This window comes from Octodon degus, unplaced genomic scaffold (assembly GCF_000260255.1).
Source record: "Octodon degus isolate 3935 unplaced genomic scaffold, OctDeg1.0 scaffold00147, whole genome shotgun sequence".
Lineage (NCBI taxonomy): Eukaryota > Metazoa > Chordata > Mammalia > Rodentia > Octodontidae > Octodon > Octodon degus.
The window spans coordinates 3,190,722-3,208,497 of NW_004524723.1; the positions used below are offsets into that span (position 1 = coordinate 3,190,722).

At 42.6% G+C, this 17,776-nt stretch overlaps 2 protein-coding genes and 1 pseudogene across 8 annotated transcripts in view; all 3 read right to left on the bottom strand.

Moving 5' to 3' along the window:
• The window catches only part of Umps (uridine monophosphate synthetase), a 15,153-nt gene extending 12,860 nt beyond the window's left edge, over positions 1 to 2,293 (bottom strand). The window contains exon 1 of the mRNA XM_004642169.2: positions 2,204 to 2,293. Coding sequence (XP_004642226.2) covers positions 2,204 to 2,293 — 90 coding nt within the window. The remainder of the gene's footprint in view (positions 1 to 2,203) is intronic.
• Positions 2,294 to 2,478: 185 nt separating this feature from the next.
• LOC101561203 lies at positions 2,479 to 3,585 on the bottom strand (annotated as a pseudogene).
• A 1,713-nt stretch (positions 3,586 to 5,298) lies between these two features.
• Positions 5,299 to 17,776, bottom strand: part of Kalrn (kalirin RhoGEF kinase) — a 733,834-nt gene continuing 721,356 nt past the window's right edge. For all 7 annotated transcript variants that reach the window (XM_023702250.1, XM_023702249.1, XM_023702247.1 and 4 more), the window contains 3 exons: positions 17,375 to 17,575; positions 11,527 to 11,665; positions 5,299 to 10,767 (listed from right to left, as the gene is read on the bottom strand). In XM_023702250.1, coding sequence (XP_023558018.1) covers positions 10,222 to 10,767; positions 11,527 to 11,665; positions 17,375 to 17,575 — 886 coding nt within the window. In that variant the 3' untranslated portion in view covers positions 5,299 to 10,221. The remainder of the gene's footprint in view (positions 10,768 to 11,526; positions 11,666 to 17,374; positions 17,576 to 17,776) is intronic.

A 17,776-nucleotide genomic window follows, 5' to 3' on the forward strand; every position in this document is an offset into this window, starting at 1 on the left:
CCGTAACTTCTCGGCGGCTGCAGGTGAGAGGCTTGATCGCAATTTGCACGCAGGAATTTAAAGCCCTGAGCGGGCAGTGGCCTCTTACCTCCGCCGCGCGTGCTGGAGGGCGTCCGGGTTATCCGCCGGGGCAGCGCTGCTAGCCAGCCTGAAAAAGCAGACCCACAGGGTTTACAGATAATCCTGTACAGGAGTTCTCCTTTAGGTGCAGAAGACAGTTTCTCCTTGTTTAAGGAAACGATCTATTAAGATCACAGGGGCCATGATCCTAATTCATCAAACTGATTCCGACTGTATTTCTCTGTTCCTATGTGCGTTTTCTCTGAAAAAACTTTGCTGAACAGTTAATGTGAGAAGCCTCTGCTTTTGTTTTTTGTTTTTAATGTGCTGGGGACTGGACCCAGGACAGGGAATCACACAGACTAGGCGAGCGCCCTGCCACTGAACTCTCCAGCTCAGGCTCAGGTTTCTGATACTTCTTATTCCAAGATCAATGTAGCCCAGCGTGTGGGGGACCTGTGATCCTGGCACTCATGGAGGCAGAGGAGGAGCACCGAGATACTGAGGCCAGCCTGGACTGTACAGTGAACCCAAAGCAGCTTGAACTACGTAGTGAAAGCCTGTCTTTATTTTTATTTTTTTGTGGAACCGGGGATCTTGCGCTTGCCAGGGAAGCGCTTATTCCATTCAGCCATCTTCCCAGCCCAAAAGCCTGTCTTTAAAAGAAAAAGAAATAATAAAAATGTAAGCCGAGTGGGTCTGAGAAGTTCCCAAAACTGAGATGAGGATGGCCGGCCCAGTGTGCCCCGGGGCAGGGCTGATGCAGCATGTGGAGCCGGGGATTGAACCCCAGTCCCTGTGCTTGCCTAAGCAGGCACTTAGTCCACTGAGCTAGCTTGCCAGCACTTAAAGTGGAATAATTTTAGTAGGCACTGGAGAGTGGAGTGTAGGCACTCAGAGAAAGGAGGTGCCTTATGAATTGGAGCTTGGTGTCCTGTAGTTATGGGCCTTGAGGACGTTCTCAAGATGGGCAGAGGATGATGTTCCCCACTGTCGGCTTACCTGCCCATCTGCCAGGCTATGTGAGGGTGTTAACCATGTAATATATTTGAAGATGAGATCTGCTGCCCACTAACGTTTTTGCTTCCTTGAGGATGGAGGAAGCATAATTTACAGGTGAAAAAGACAAGTCCTGAGCTCCATGGACAGGATTACTGTGTCTTTAACACCTTTAGGATTTTTTTTTTTTTAATTTGTGTGTGTGTGTGTGTGTGTGTGGCCAGCTCAGCCCACCGGGGGCAGGGCTGGCTGGCATGTGGTGCTGGGGGATTGAACCGTTGTCCCTGTGCTTTGCTAAGCTTGTTCTAAGTAGGTGCTTTAGACCACTGAGCCATCTTACCAGCCCTAGGAATTTTTTTAGAGTAAGTTTCCTGGAAGGAAAAAAGAAACTTTTGTGTACTGGAGCTGCATGTATGTTGTTTTTTATGAACAATTTTTATTTATTTATTTGGCGGAACCTGGGATTGAACTCAGGTCCTTGCACTTGCCAGGCAAGCGCCTATTCTACTGAGCTATCTCCCCAGCCCCTAAGTACAACTTTTAAAATGCCAGTTTATCTGCTTTCTGCTTGTTTTTAAAAATTTATTTTATCCTACTTTATTATTTATTTTCTTTTATGAATTTAGGACAGGATCTACAGGGTGTACAGTGTCTCACTACATAGGTCGTACTGTAGTGATCCTCCTGTTTTCAGCCTCCCAAGTGCTGGGATTACAGGCATGCACCACCACACCCAGTCTCAATTTATCTCATTGAGCCCCGTGGGCAGGCCAGCATGCCTGGGATCAAACCCCAGCCATTGTGCTCTGCCAAAGCAGGTGTTTTAGTCCTCTGAGCTATCTGGCTGGCCCTTTATCCTACTTTAAAACCTTGATGAAACAGAAGGCAAGTGCTAACATAGTTTTGTTTCTGTTGGCAAAGTAAGTTTGTAAAGGTGCAAAATATTTTAGCCACTTGTTGGTAGTGCACTCCTATAATCCCAGCATTGGGTGTGGCTGAGGCAGGAGGATTGCCGGGAGTTTGAAGTCAGCCTGGACTACATAGTGAATTCAAGTTCAGCTTGAAATGCATGGCAAGACTGTCTAAAACAAAATAAGCTTTACTCTCTAACACTCTGGTTAATTAGTAATGAGCTGTGGATTACCTCATTTGTACTTGGGTGGTGTGCATATGCAGACTGTCGAAGTCTGATTGTGTCTGCATAGGCCACTCCAGAGTCCACACCAGGATGCATGAATGTGAGATCCAGCTGAAAGGTCTGCCACCTTTACAGGTGGGGCACCAGAATGATGTCAGTGACACGCCTGAAGCTTCCTCAGACAGCAAAATGCCTTAAACTACTTCTTCTTCTTCTTTTTTTTTTTTTTAAATATTTTAATTTCCTCAAATTTGTTATCAGGAGTGACTGAAATAAAAAAATATAATTGAGTCCCATTATCATTATCATGGAAATGGCTTTAAGAGAAAACTGGTCAGATGAATATTATTGCTTCCCATTGTCAACCAGTACAGAGTTGCCATGACAAGCAGACAGCAGAGTCTGTTCAGGAATGCTCAAGATCTGTTATATAATACAGCTTGCCTATTCATAGGAGGAGAAACCTAGGAAACAACTTAGGTGTACTTCTTGATTTCATCATATAAGACAAGCACAAAGGCACCACCCATGCCTCAGAGAACATTGGACCATGCACCCTTGAAAAAAGCTTTGCCTCTTTCATCACGAGCGATCTTCCTCCAGCAGTCAACTGTGCCTGTGTACATGATGTCAGTTCCTTTTCGCCCTGACTGCGTCATCATGCGGCGGCGAACGGTGTCAAATGGATAGGAAGTCAAGCCAGCAACGGCAGTGACAGACTGTGCGATCATCCAGCTGATGATGATGTGAGTATTTTTGGGGTCCGGAAGCATTCCCTTTGCAGTGTCATATATACCAAAGTAGGCAGCTCGGTAGATGATAATACCCTGCACGGACACATTAAAGCCTTGATACAGGCCCTTAATCCCATCAGATTTGTAGATTTTAACCAGGCAGTCACCAAGGCCTTTGAATTCCCTTTTGGCTCCAGCTTTACCCACATCGGCTGCTAGACAGGTACAGGCAAAATCAAGAGGGTACACAAAGCACAAAGATGTGGCCCCTGCGGCACCTCCTGATGCCAGGTTCCCTGCAAAGTAGCGCCAAAACTGGGTCCTCTTGTCCACACCACCCAGGAAGATCTGCTTGTATTTATCTTTGAAGGCAAAGTTGAGAGCCTGGGTGGGGAAGTATCTGATGACGTTGGCCAGGTTACCACGCCAGAAGGACAGGACTCCCTGCTCCTTGGGGATTCGAACCACACAGTCTATAATGCCCTTGTACTGCTTATCTGCGGTGATTTGCTTGCTGGCATGTTGCACCTGCAGCAGCAGCTTGACCCGCTCGATGGGCGCTACCGCAGTCTTGGAGATGGCTGCGGCCACTCCACCTGCCAGGAAGTCTTTGGCGAAGGACACAGCGGCATCTGTCATGTTGGAAGAAAAGGAGAAGCAGGCGACTGCGGGACAGAACTAGGCTGAGAACTGGCTTTGACTCCCGGGCTCTAGGGCCTTAGACTACTTCTTTAGAGCACAAAATTGTTTTCTTTTTAGCTGAACGAAGGTATTGTAATAATAATGTGATCTTTTAGCTTGTCAAAGGCTTTCACATATTTGGGGGAAGAAACAAATTACTCTTTTCTTTGAGCAAAGGATTTAATTAGAAAAAAGACAACCAGAAATAATATCTTTCGTATAGTATATTTATAGGAATGCATAACATATGAGATGTACATTTTGAAGTTTCATTCATAACATTTACTGTAGTAATAATAACAAGACAGCAGATCATCACTTTACAACAATACACATGAATGATTTTGACTTACAAATAAAATATTTACAACCTACCTTTACAAAACGACATTGTGTGCATACAAAATGAATAACTGCAGAAAAATTTAAAAATAATAAAACAACCAAAAAACCCAGAAGATACACTTAAGGCAGACCAGCAAGACACTGAAATAATTAAGGCTGTGGAATTCTTCTGCACCTTGAAAATATAGAGCTATTTATCAATACTGTGGAGTGTTTTTAAATCAAGTGTTATAAGCCTGATGGAAGTATGTACTTATATGTATATGTGTAATGGTCCCTATGGGGAAACCTGTCCACTATGGATAAGGCCCTTCAGCTCAATGGTCAGAGAAGCCCACCACAAATTCTCAAAAGACTTGGGGGGGAGGGGTCTCTCAAAGCCAAGAGGTACCAATGTAGTTTGAAAACCAACTATGAATAATTCAAATATAAAGAGACCTCTGAGTCCAGGTAAACAGAACAGCCTAAATGATGGTCCTGCAATTTTACACTTTGTTAGTTAGCTCTGTGGACATCGAAGGACAGCAAATTCCTAAGGGCAAAATTTGTTTGCACAAATTAGCCCTACTGGTTTTGAATGGCCCTGAATGGTTTTCCAATAAAAAATGTCCTACCTGGGCTGTCTGCAAATGGATAGATTTCTGCATATGAGCAACAACATATACATACATATTATACACTATGTACATGTACAGATGTACACATAACAATATTTTCCAACACTTGCACTTAGATCACTACTTCTCTCTGAATAGGATCTCATTGTCAAAATTATGTGTAGCTTTTTCACGGTCTTTACATCTGTCCTACCACTAGTTTTACTCACCTTCCCTAGAGTAGGCTGAATTTTTGGCAGAAACAGAAGTATAAGCACCAGGGTCAGGGTCAAAAAAAAAAAAAAAAAAAAAAATCAAACATTGAAATGACAGATATGGCTTAAGTTAGTAAGAAAAGATGTATGTTTTGCTAACTTCAGATTCATAACCACAGTCTACAAGGTCATGTTAATAGTCTCCATAGTACTCCAGAATATATGCTCAGGTCTTGATGGGAGGCAGGGATTGAGGGAGCTTCTATGCCGCTATCCCTGGGCTAGCAAATCTACTTGGTCACATAAAAGCTCAGGGATTGGCATTCCACAGGTTGGTATTTGCACTTTTTCTACCACTCTCCCTTTTCTCAGCTGACCTCAATTTCTGAAATAAACTATCTAACTAAACCATTGTTTTGATCATTTGAATAAAAACCACGCTGGGGAGATGGCTCAGTGGAATAAGCGCTTCCCTGGCAAGCGCAAGGGCCTGAGTTCAATCCCCGGTTCAACCAATAAATAAATGAATAAAAACCACATCTGATCACATTTTAGAATTTTTCTACAAACAGGCTAATGGAAGAATCACAATAGCCTGTGGGTATTACTTTTAGGCTTTCCATAAATGTCCTTTAGAAATGAAGCATTAATGTAGAGTTATTGTTTTCTTCTCTCCTCTAACTTCTAATATAAGGAAGAAACCCCATTTGTCAAAAAATAAGGACCTATGATACTTCTGTACAGATTTTTCATGTGAACATTTCTTATTAAAAAACATCTAGTGCTATGGACATATTTCAGCCCTTTTAACTCTCTAGAATTAGTGAAACTGAAAGCTTTATTGTTTTCAGAAAATAAATATTAACATGGAGTTTTCTTTTTCTTAACGGAGCATGTTCTGTCCTCCTTAAGTCTATCCCTGGTCTAATCATTCATTCCCAAAAGATTTCTAGATTTTAAGTAGGACAAAGATCATGATGCAGTTTTATAAATAAACACACTGAAAGGTCACCCTGCATTTGCATGACCCGGGCTCCACAGGGATGTCAGCCAGAAGAAAAAGGACTACAGTCTGCATTCCTCAAAGCCCATCTAATACAACTCATACAATTCATTGGCTACCCTGAATTAGGACATGGTGAGTCTGCTTTCCTGCCGTTCTACAGAGACCCTTTATGTTCAAAACATTTTCTCCTCTATCAAAAGCATGAGAGAAAGTTCTAGCTGATGTACCATTTAATTTATATCATATTCTCTTCCTTGTATTCTTATAAGTTTAAATATCCATGCTCTTCCACAGGGGCAAGAAAAGGAAAAAAAAAAAAAGCAATGACTCGCTCACAGGCTGTATCGAATCATGGAGGCAACTGAACAACAAACATGCTTTCTGAAAGACCTAACTCTTAAAAAATAAGAAAAAAAAAAAGGATTCAAGTATTCCCTCCAAAAACCAACAGCCCAATTCATTTCTATACCTATGCATCAATCTTGCCTCTCTAGTCTCTTCTCCTAAGACTAAAAAAATGAATTGTGATGATACGAGAAGATGCAACATCCTCACTTCTGCTATCTCACTGAGGAAGATGGCTGTTAGGTTCTTCTCTATAAAATTTTCCAGAGCATAAATCTTGAGAAACAAAGGTAACTGTTGCTTTGGAGGGCATCTTGATCTTTACATCTCCCAAAAGAAATAGTGGAGAAAGCCGTTTATTGACATGAGACTCCATCAGTTCTCCTAACCTTTAAAAGCTTTTAAATAACCAAAATCATAGGGAAGACCAAAGAACATTTAGACAAAGAGCACATACTAGCTCCAATTAGAAGCAATTTATAGGATTTAACCCCATGAGACCGTAAATGGTATCTAAAGACATGAATATTGAAAACCTGGAATGTTCAAAGTTACTATCAGTAAAATCCTTAGGACTGGCAGTGTGTAGCACTTTTAATAACTCAAAGCATTTCACATTGTCTCAATGGTAGTATTTTTTCAACAACACTATGCAATTCATGTCCTTCACCCCTTCCTCCCTTTTTAACAATGAGGACATTTGGGGGCAGGGAACAACAAAAACTTTCTGCAAGAAAGGATGAATCTGGAATAGTGAGGCTGAAACTCAAGAATTCCTGGTCCCATCCTATATTCAGATGCTTTCATTTCAAAGATACTTTAAAATAAAGGAAAATGCTGTATCTAAGTCACTCTAAATGCAGTGGACTTCTCCATTTCCCATCCTCCCCTCCAAAGGCACTACTATTTGTATAAAGTCTTTGTGAACCGCAGAGCAGTGAAGCCGTCTTTCTCCTCTGCCTCATCCCTCCCCTTTAGATAGCTTATGGCTGGTTGCAGCCTGAAGGACAACTCCAGCGTTACAACTACTTTAAAAAAAATATTTTTTTTTTACCACATTCATGTGTAAGAGGATATAAGTCTATTTTTTTAATTTGAAAAACAAATTAAATGATGCCAGAAAAATCATTACACTTCTTACAAATAAGTGACTGTGGGTTGTCCCTGATCTTTTTCTTCTTTCTGCATCCCACCTTTACAATGAAAAAACAAAAAAGCTCTGAACTGTATGCAGTGAATGTAAGCCAAGCAAGAAACCTGGGATTTTAACCATCCCACCCCGTACCCATTGCAGCTGAGAATTCACTCCTGCTAAGAACTGCCATGACTGGAGCAGAAGTGAATGGTTTTCTCTTCCCTATTCTCTGCTGCCAAGTAATAAATCTCTGCTAACGTAAGAACAAGAGCATGGTCCCTGATCTGTCCCCAGCACATCAGCCTGCAAAGTCACCTAAATTACAATTCCCAGCTCTGCCCTCTGGGCTTTTTTGTTATTTCCAGCTTTGGAGAATCCTTGAACCAAGACTGTTATCGTACCCCTGTAGGGAGGGACCAGGTACAGTGCTGCCAGGGAGCCTCCCTATTTGTTCTCCTTCATTATCAAACTATATAAAATATACCCCTTTCTATAGGACCTCTGTTCAGTTCATTCTACTCTACTGATTGTACTGCGGCTCCAGATAACAAAATCACACTACTTTTCATTTCTATGTCCCTCCTTTCATGTCTTCCTCAACTCTGATACTTGGGGGAGCCTTCCGTGCAACTGCCTATAAGGATCATCTTGACTTTGATGAAAAGCTAATAGGAAAGCTCTGGCTCTGTCTAATGTCCTGTTGTTTCCCTGTTCCACAACATGATTTCAATATGGTCCTCTCACCACAGTATGAGTGCAAAACATGGTCCCCTCCTGCTTGTCCTAGCAATTCTGAGTGGCCTAGAAGGAAGCTGTTTATTCCAGTCAGCCACCATAGTCAGAAGAGAACTTGCCAAGCCACACTTGAGAGGAGTGATAAGTGCTCCAGCTTGTGATCTATCCCGGCCAGTACAAGCCCCATGAGTGGAATGTTTGTCTTTTATGTTTCATCCCTTAATGAAGACACGTAAGCTAAAAGGGCTTCCAGCAGACATGGTTGAAATTTTAAAACATTTCACCATATAGCATTATAGTTGTATACAGATCACAGTTTAAATAAAGACAGCAGTGGGATAGGGAGCTCTGAGGAAGGCTGAATGACCCAAGCCCATTAAAAACTAGGAAACAATACTGTGGAGTTGGTTTCCTTATATTTCATTAATTTCCAAAATACTAAGTGCTATTTAGTCTTATTGCTCGTACTTTCTACTAATTTATTAATCTATAATCCTGAATGGGATGAGGTGGGAAGTGGATGAATAAGCTGATTTTGAAATCAGTGAAAAAATATCATGAGTACTTTTAATTCTACATTTCCACTATGAGAGTGTTTCAATTATTAAAGGTCAGGCTCAGTTTCCACCATTCCTTTTTTATTAGGTTTGTAGTTCTCATTATCATTCATGAATTTTCTGCTTGCACTTCTGTGCTGCATGATTTCAATCTTCTTCATCCCATGAATAGGAGAGAAGTAATGCTTGATTTAAACACACACTTGAGTTGCATTTTTAGAATATTACTTGTTTAGAAGCAACTTTCAAAACACATTCTAGAAAACAAAGAGTGGGTCATATACAAACCTAAAACCCAAAAAATCTTTCCCCTACCCCACTCCCCAAATAAACCAAGGCAACAAACAAAGAAAAACCATGAATTGCCCAGATTTAGTTGCTTTCCCATCAGAGGGAAAAGGGGCAGTTAATAATCTTGTATGGAGAATATGCCAGAAAGCAGCATTGACCTCCAAATGCAACTAGTTCTTTTATCCAGAGAAATATCAGTGGCTGAGTGGTGATAAGTATTGTGACCACAGTTAAAATTCAACGGTCTGTTAGGGTGATGCATCAGGTTTGCTCCATGGCTTCAAAAAGGACTTAGAACCAGGCCTTTAAAAGGCTTATATGGCTGCCTCCTTTTGGTAAGACCCCTTAGCTTCAGATGGGGTTAGAAATAAAGCAAGCCAACTTTCTGTACATGAAGTCAGAAAGTGTTGGTACACTGTTCATAGGAACTGTAAGAAAGGTTTCTGTTTGCCCTTTTGTATGAACCTGTGGCAGTCACTTAACATTTTTCAAGCCAAATATAGACATAAAAATAACCCCACAACTTTTCTTGGCTTTGGCCTCAGTTCCCAGCAGACTCTCATGCCTGAGGAGCCATGAGCCCCCAGAGAAGCCAGGGGTATTATTCATATACAGTACCTGTCTTAATGAAATAACCCATGGCTGAGAGGGAAAAAAACCCTTCTCATTCACAGATTGCAAAAGGGTAACATTGCTTTCTCTTAATGCACAGAATCTGGTAAAAGATTTCTATACAAGATTTATAAAATGCTCTAAAAAACTCGTCATCTAATTGTGCTTAGTCAAAACAATGTAATGCTTCGGTAAGTAAATTACTGTCTTAACTGCAGCACTCAGATTTACTTATGATTGATTTCATATATAACTCTATATTATAAAACTCTGAAACCTGAATGGGGTCTGTTATTCTGTATGTGTATATGGAACCTATTAAGAAACTATATCTAAGTCATCTAAATCAGAATAGTTGACATATATGACCTCTCTATTAAATAGAACTTTTTGCTTACATTTTTAGCAAAGTCAGAAGCCTTTTACACTCCTCACAGTAAGTTTAAGGCTTGCCCACTCAACCACTCATTTTGGAATGTACAATTAAAAATTTTATAACAACTAATGTTTTTGTTATCCTTGGCCTTTCTATGAGTACTTTCTATGACTCTGTATCTTTATTTCTTCAGATTACCTTCTAAAAAGCCCCTGGGTTTCAGGTGACTTTTACTGCTGCTCAGACCCTGAATAACCACCAACAAAGCATAAGGGACATCACTCACTCTAGAGAGTCATGTGGGGTGAAGTAACACACAGAATTATTTACAGACACAGTCGGTCTTGCTTTGGTTCACACCGCATGTCTATGTGAAACCTAAGGGCTAGGAGATGGCTATGTGCCTTGGTTTACCCGGTTGACGATGTAGCTCTTAACATTGGGAATTGGACGCACATCGTTTTGGTGCTTGCGGCGCTCTATGAAACAGGCCAGGCGGGAGGTGTCCAGGGGGATCTTGGAGTAGCTGCCATTGTGGGGCTGGAGCCACGGGTGCTGCAGGCAAGTGGCTGCTGTGGGCCGCCTGCGGAAGTCTTCCTGTAAGATCACATTGATGAAGTCCCTGGCAGCATTGCTTACACCACAGAAGTATTCATGGGGGAAGCTGAAATCCACCCTGCATACATTGATGCATGTCTCCTCTTTGCTTTCATCCAAGAAGGGTGAAACCCCGCTCAGCATGACATAGGTCAGAACCCCAATGCTCCAAATGTCTGTGCCCAGGGAGACGGGGATGCCTTGGATCACTTCAGGGGCAGCAAACTCAGGGTTCCCCAGCAGGTGGTGGATGTGGAAATGGCCTGAGATTTGGACAGCATCTTCCAAGTCAATGAGCTTCACTCGAGGCACTGGGATCCGAAGGTCGATGAGCAGGTTCTCAGGCTACAGGGAGGAAGGGAAAAGAGAAGCAAGTTCTGTGTTTTGACACCAGTAGGACTCTTAGTGAAAACATCCTTCTGCTGTTCATTCATGAAGGCTACAGCATGCTGGAGATATGCTGGGCCAGGGCACAGATGACTGTACTCAATGAGTATGAACTCACTAAACTCTTAGTGTGGGTCGCCCTTTGAAGAAGTGGTTGGGCATTGACAATTTCGGAGCGAGGGGTTTTTAGTGCTAGGGATTGAACTCAGGGCCAAATGCATTTTAAGCACTGAGGTACATACCTAAACCCAAATATCCTGTCTTCTTAACTACCCTTGATAGAGAGGATTCTTTTTGAGCAGCATAAGTAGGACATTTATAGGTTTCCTTCTATAAAATTAGAACAGGTGGTTAAAGCTCCCCAGCCACCTCTCACCCCAGATCTCACTGGGTTTCTGGTGTGTCCTCACTCCTTTATTAATAGAGCACTTTTTTTTTTTCAGTACCAAGGACTGAACTTAGGACCCTGCAAGAGAATAGTCTTTTTTTTGTGTGTGGTACCGGGAGTGAACTCAGCACCTTGTGCTTGCCAGGCAAGCACTTATTCTACTGAGCTATCTCTCTGGCCCAATAGAGAACTTAAACTGTGTGGAAATTTAGTTTCTGTTTATGTAGATTTTACCTAATCTAAGTAAGTGAATTACAGTTTGCATTTCTTGAGGGTAATGACCAGTAGATGGGACCCAATGGTTCTGTTGCCAGGTTCTTTCTCACTACCTTTATATCCAAGTGTGCAACCCTGCAGTTGTGAAGGTACTGCAGAGCCTCCATGATGTCTCGGATATAGAAAGCTACTTTCTCCTCCATCAGCTCATCATGATTCATAAGGTAGTCTAAGAGCCGGCCATCATCCATCCTGAAAATGGAGAGGAAAGAAAAACAAAGTTTCTGTGACCCTTTCAGGTCTCTAAGATCTCTCTTGGAAGTCAATACTGCAACACATGCATACCTTAGAACCCAAAGAAAGTTCATTGTTCAGAACTAAAATAAAGTTACAGATGTGGTAAGTGAAAGAAAAAAAATGCATACAACCTTGTTTAAGAATCATGTTATTTTTCTAAAACACATTCTAAGCCCATGGAATGTATGACACAAAGCATGAACCCAATGTAAACTGTGGACACATGGCTGTCACACATGCACCACCTTGTGGGGTTGCATACAGGAGGGGTAGGCAGCACATGGAAGGTCTCTATACTTTCCTCTTAATTTTATGTATATGTGGGCTTGAGATATAGTTCGGTGGAACAAACACTTGTCTGGCAACCCTAAGGTCCCAAGTTTGATCCCCAGTACCACAAAAGAAAAAAAAAAAGCTAAAAAATTTTTTTCATTGAATTTTATGTAAATGTGTTCTAAAATTTTATGTAAAATTGCTCTAAAAAGGAATTAGTAGTTTTTTTTTTTTTATTTAGGACAGAGTCTACAGGGGCAGCAAACTCAGGGTTCTATAGGGTCTACAGGGTCTCACTATGTAGATTGGACTCAGTGATTCTCCCGTTTTCAGCCTCCCACGTGCTGGGATTACAAGCCCATCCCACCATGCCCAGTCTCAATTGCTGTCTCAGCATACCCTGTGGGTGGGACTGGCATAGCACGCTTGGGATTGAGCCCCTGCTGCTGTGCTCTGCCGAAGCAGGTGCTTAGTCCGCTGAGCTATAAGGCCAGCCCTAACAAGGAATCAGTTTTTAAAAATTAAAAAAGAAATTGTTCACAAGAAAGAAGTTCTGATATCCCTTTAAAGGGCTAGATTACAAAGCAAAGATACCCTTCACTAAGAAAAATATCAGGAGCATTTGGATTAACTAGGCGTAGTGCCAATAAACCATCCCATATATATTTTGCAAATACATTTCTTTTTTTGGTATTGGCCTCTTGCATACTAGCCCGGGGCTCTACCACCAACCTATATCTTTAGCTCTCACAAATAAAACAAATCAGAAAATAGTGATAGCTTAGAAAGTAAGAGGTATTTTTTTTTCCCCCCCAGGGATTGAACTGGGACCTTGCATTTGTGCCAGGTAGGCACTTATGTCACTGAGCTATATCCCTGCCCCTAATAGTGTTTTTGTTGTTGGTTTTTTTTTAGAAAATGGTAAGGAACTCCTTAACAAAGGAAAGTACCAAGAATAAGAAAGGGCTCCGGAAGGTGAGGGGCTTGCTCAGAGGAAGGGAGTCAGGTGGACCTGCCCACAAAGGAAGGAGGCCAGCTTTTAAAGGTCATTTGTGGGCTGGGTCTGGCTGATCAATATCTCAGTGCGGGTTTCATAGCTCTGGAACCCTATGGCTGGGCTGAGTCCATGCCCAATAAAGGACTGTCTCTGTTCATAGAGGTTCAGTCATGTGAAGCTCAGTTTTTTTGGAAGCCACGTGATCACAGGTTTAGGACAAGGACATGAGGCTTCCAGGTATGGCAATATATCCCTGTGAATCCCTTTCCTTGGTGTGCTCAGTCTTGAACAGGGATGCCATGGTGTCAACTCGGGCCAATCGATCCAGTTGTGCTGGCTTTTAGGCAGATGCCCCCTAATGACTAATACATCTTTATGCAGATCTGAGAAGGGATTTGACCTGAAAGTTTACAGTAACCAAGGACACAAAATGAAGGCTAAGCTTTGCTCTACTTTTATTTGTCTATTGAACATTTGTAGTCCTAAATGAAGAATTGCAATTTTGAGCAAAAAGGGCCTTGAAGTCCCTTATTGTCCCCAAAGAAAACACAAGTGGGCCACAGCAACCATTGAAAAAGAGTAGCCATGGCCCTCTGCTATCCCATGGCCGTGGGCCTCAACAAGGGCCACAGGTGACTAAGAATGTGAGCAAACTGAGGCACAGCCACCGCCGTGGACATCTCACCAAACACACCAAGTTCGTGTGGGACATGATCCGGGAGGTGTGTGGCTTTGCCCCCTACGAGCGGCATGCCATGGAGCTGCTCAAGGTCTCCAAGGACAAGCGCGCCCTCAAGTTCATCAAGAAAAGGGTGGGGACACACATCCGCGCCAAGAGGAAGCGTGAGGAGCTGAGCAACGTACTGGCCGCCATAAGGAAGGCAGCTGCCAAGAAGGACTGAGCCCCTCTGGAATAAAGCTTTGCAGAAAGTTAAAAAAAAAAAAAAAGAAAATACAAGTGGTGCATTTAATGGGCAGAGACCAGGATTCTAATTGTCCCTCAACCCTGCAGTGGTCTCCACCCTGTCACAATTGTCATTCCTCCATGAGGCACACTTTGTCTTCCTTCACCTCAAGGAGGAATAGCACAAAACTCCCTCTGCTTTGTGTGTGAGTATTGGTACCGGGAATCAAACTCAGGACCTTGCACTTGCCAGGTGCACATGTTGCTAAAATATCTCCCTGGTCTTCTCCTTTGTTTTTTATTTTTTTATTTTCCATGTTCACAGGCTTACGTTTTAAACAGTATTGAGACTGGAACCTTCTGTACACTTTGTGTTTCTCCACAATTTACAATTATATATCACAATCCAAGCAATGAGAAAGTCTGTGGCAGCAAATAACAGAAGTGATGGGAGAAAAGTCAGGAATATTTTATGGCTGTGAAAGTTCAGACAAGATTTAGCAAACATATCCCACTAGTAAAGTTGTGCTGTGAGCCTTCCACGGTGCATCACAAACTTGGCTTTAATGAGCAGTACCATAAAGCCAGTACCTGAAACATCAGAGGGGTGTTTGCAGAAGAAAAGTTCAGACTTTTGAGCATGTGACTGTGGAGGACCACTGGAGCAGCTCTCCTTGAAAGAAAAGTGACTGTCTCCATTTTGACTGAGCCTGACCCTATTTCCTCATATTGTTATGCACAGAGCTGGCTAGGACTTCTGTTTATCCTTCAATTGGCCTTAAGCAATGTGTATTGGTCTAGCTGAGGTGCTGGTGATAGTCTTTGTAGGTGGCATGCGTGTTTCCCTGGTAACCTACACCTGCTGCTCTTTAATGTGAGCCAGGTAGAGACAGGACGGTAGAGCTAATGCTCTGAGCTGCCAGCTGGGATTGAGCCTCGAGATAGAGGCTATGACTTCCTGGGGCTTGAAAGGCTGCATCAAAGCTGAAGCACCAGACTTACCAAAACATTAGATAGCATATAATGCAGATTACTCTCTCTGCATATCGGTAGAGGTAAATTTAGGCAACCCACCTAGCTCAGCTCACAATGATCACCTACTTCCCACAATTCTCAGTCAATCCTCCTCAAGCCACTCCCCTACTGAATAAAAACCAGGTGAGGCCCTGGGTCATGCTCTTAGTTCCGGAAAGCCATCTTCATGACTGGACTTAGAGCCCCTTGACTCCCCGATGATTGAAAATATAACTTAGTGTCTTTATTTTCGCCGTGGGTTGCATTGTAAGTGGTAGACTGGAATCAACTTCATGGGATTCCAATAACGTAACTTTGGGATTACAAATATTGGCTTCTTGGACCGAGACGAGGACCTGGAGGCGTCTCCTACAGTGACTTGCAGGATCATACTTTGACATGAATTCTTTGATTATGACTGTTTTGGCTGTTCTTGGTCACCTATTAACAGCACAGCCTTGCCCCATTTAGCAATGGTTTGAATTAGAAAGTCAGTCCTCATGTTGTCAACGTTTGACACCAGGCATCAGAATGGAGCCATCTGGTATCAGATGGATACACATAATCCTGGGTACATGTGCTCTAGTGCATCCAGGTCCTCCGTCCTCAGATGCAGTCTGGCAGGATTGATTCACAGAGGACTGGCAGTTAGCAATCCCAGGTCTAAAGTGATCAGAAGACTGAAGATTATGAGCAGCAGGGTTTGAAAGTCCCTGGGCATTCAAGGTTCTTCCAGAAACATTAGCATCAAAAGGCAATTATATGGTCAGCTGCAAAAAGGATCTGTTTTCCTTTTTAATTCTCCTCCTCTCGAGCTGCTGCCAAGGCCACTAGGGCTCATGCTGGAGTCCGCGTCAGGCTCTTCCTCCGGCTTCAGGCCACTGAGGGTGCAGGGCTGCGGGGACCTCTCAAGGAGCGTGGCAGGTGCCAGCGTGGCCAGGGGCCCAAGTTGGTGGAAAGCCTCTCCTTTGTTTTTAATCTTACTATTTTATGCTGTGGTTGTACTTTTCTTGAGCATGCTGAAGACCAAATAGGCAATTAAAATTAACCTCTCCTTATTGTTAAACTCAGTCAAGGCTCCTCAGGAGACCCTTTGGGGTCAGGGATGAGCTTTTTGGCTTCCTCAGTTTATTCTTCTACCAGTTGTTTCATCTACCAGGATGGGGTAGGAACGGGAAGGGTAGAGCAGAAGGGAGCAGTGTTGTTCCTGGTAAATGCTTTTTTTTTCAGAACTGGGGATGGGAACTCAGGTCCTTGTGCTTGCCAGGCAAGCACTTATTCTACTGAGCTATCTGCCCAGCTGTTCTGGTAAATGTGCCCCCAAGAAATTTTGAGAACACTGAAAACAGAGGCTCATGGTAACACTGCTTCTGGCCCAGAGTCTTAGCCAAATTCAAGCTAAAAGTTTTGCATAGTGGAGATGTCCACACCCCACCCTAGAACTAGCAGAATCCCAGAGAAGCTCTATGAGCAGCTCTGATAACTGCCAAAACGAGACCACAGCCAAAGTACAGCTAAGATTCAATAATTCACCTCAGGTCCTGGCTCCTTATGCATCTTCTCTGCACTCCAAGTCTAACCTAGTGGTGTCTGTGTTCTCACAACAATCTGGATTAATGCTGGATCTCTTTCCTAGTGTTGCCATGCTCTTAAGAAATCATCCATGTACATCTTGGTCTTCCTTATTCACCAGCTAGCTCCTCAAGGGAAAGGACTGTATCTTTTTTCCTCTGTTCTCTAGAAAATCTGGAATAACTGAAATGTTCTGTAGATCAAATGCCACCTCAGAAGAATTCCTTGGGTGGCCCACTGGAGCTGCCACTGCAACAGTGGATGGATGCCCAACCCCCCCACCCCAGTTTCCTTTGTACTCCATATTGGTCATCAGTCCACTGTTGCTAAGTTCTTCCTAAACTCCCAAGCCGAGAGTCCAGAAGAGAAAGAAAATGAACACCGAGAGAAATGGGTGCAAATGTATAGTTAGACAAGAGAAATCAGTTTTGTGTACTGGTAACTGTATTTTGCAACAGCTAAAGAGGGAATTTTCAATGTCCTCACCACAAAGTAAAGGTAAATAATGTGCTGAGTATGCTAGTTACCTTGCTTTGATCATTATTCAATGGTATGCATGTGCTGAAACATCAAATTTTCTCCTATAAATATTATACCATGATATGTCAATCAAAAAGAAAGTGAATCTAAAAAAAGGTAAATTGGACTGAGAAATATGTGGATTCAAGTCCTAGTTTTAAAAATCTTTATGTCCTAGTTTCAAAGATCTAGCTTTAAGGATCTTCTTGCTTTTCTAATCTACAGGGTGAGAATAACAGTCATATAAAATGGGAAGGTGTATGCTACATGTAGCATTTTGCATACTAGAAGCCTGTATAGAAAATGTAACCATCCTTGTTACTTGCAGGCAGTACACAGTCCAAGCAGACAGGGACCAGGCCAGAGAGACAGTGCTTGTACTCACAGTTCCAAGATGAGTATGTAGGACGTGGGGGACTCATAGGTGTCGTGCAGAGTGACGTACTGGGGGTGCTGAAGGTGCTGAAGCAGGGCAGCCTCATGGGCAGCCTGTTCCTTCTTCTTCATTTTTTTGCTCACAAATTTCACAGCAACATCTTTCCGGGTAGCTTTGTGAATGCATTTCTTCACTATAGAGAAACGGCCCCTGGAAAGCAAAAGGGAGAATTTTTCAGGATTTCTCAACTAGGTATCATTTTATCCAGGGATATGTAAAGTCTTGTATGAAGAACTCAGATAGTAACATAAGTTAAACAGCCCTAGTCCAAAGTCTGAAATCTGAAATACTTCAAAATCTAAAACCTTTGAGTATTGACATCATATTACACGTGGAAATTCCACACCTGAT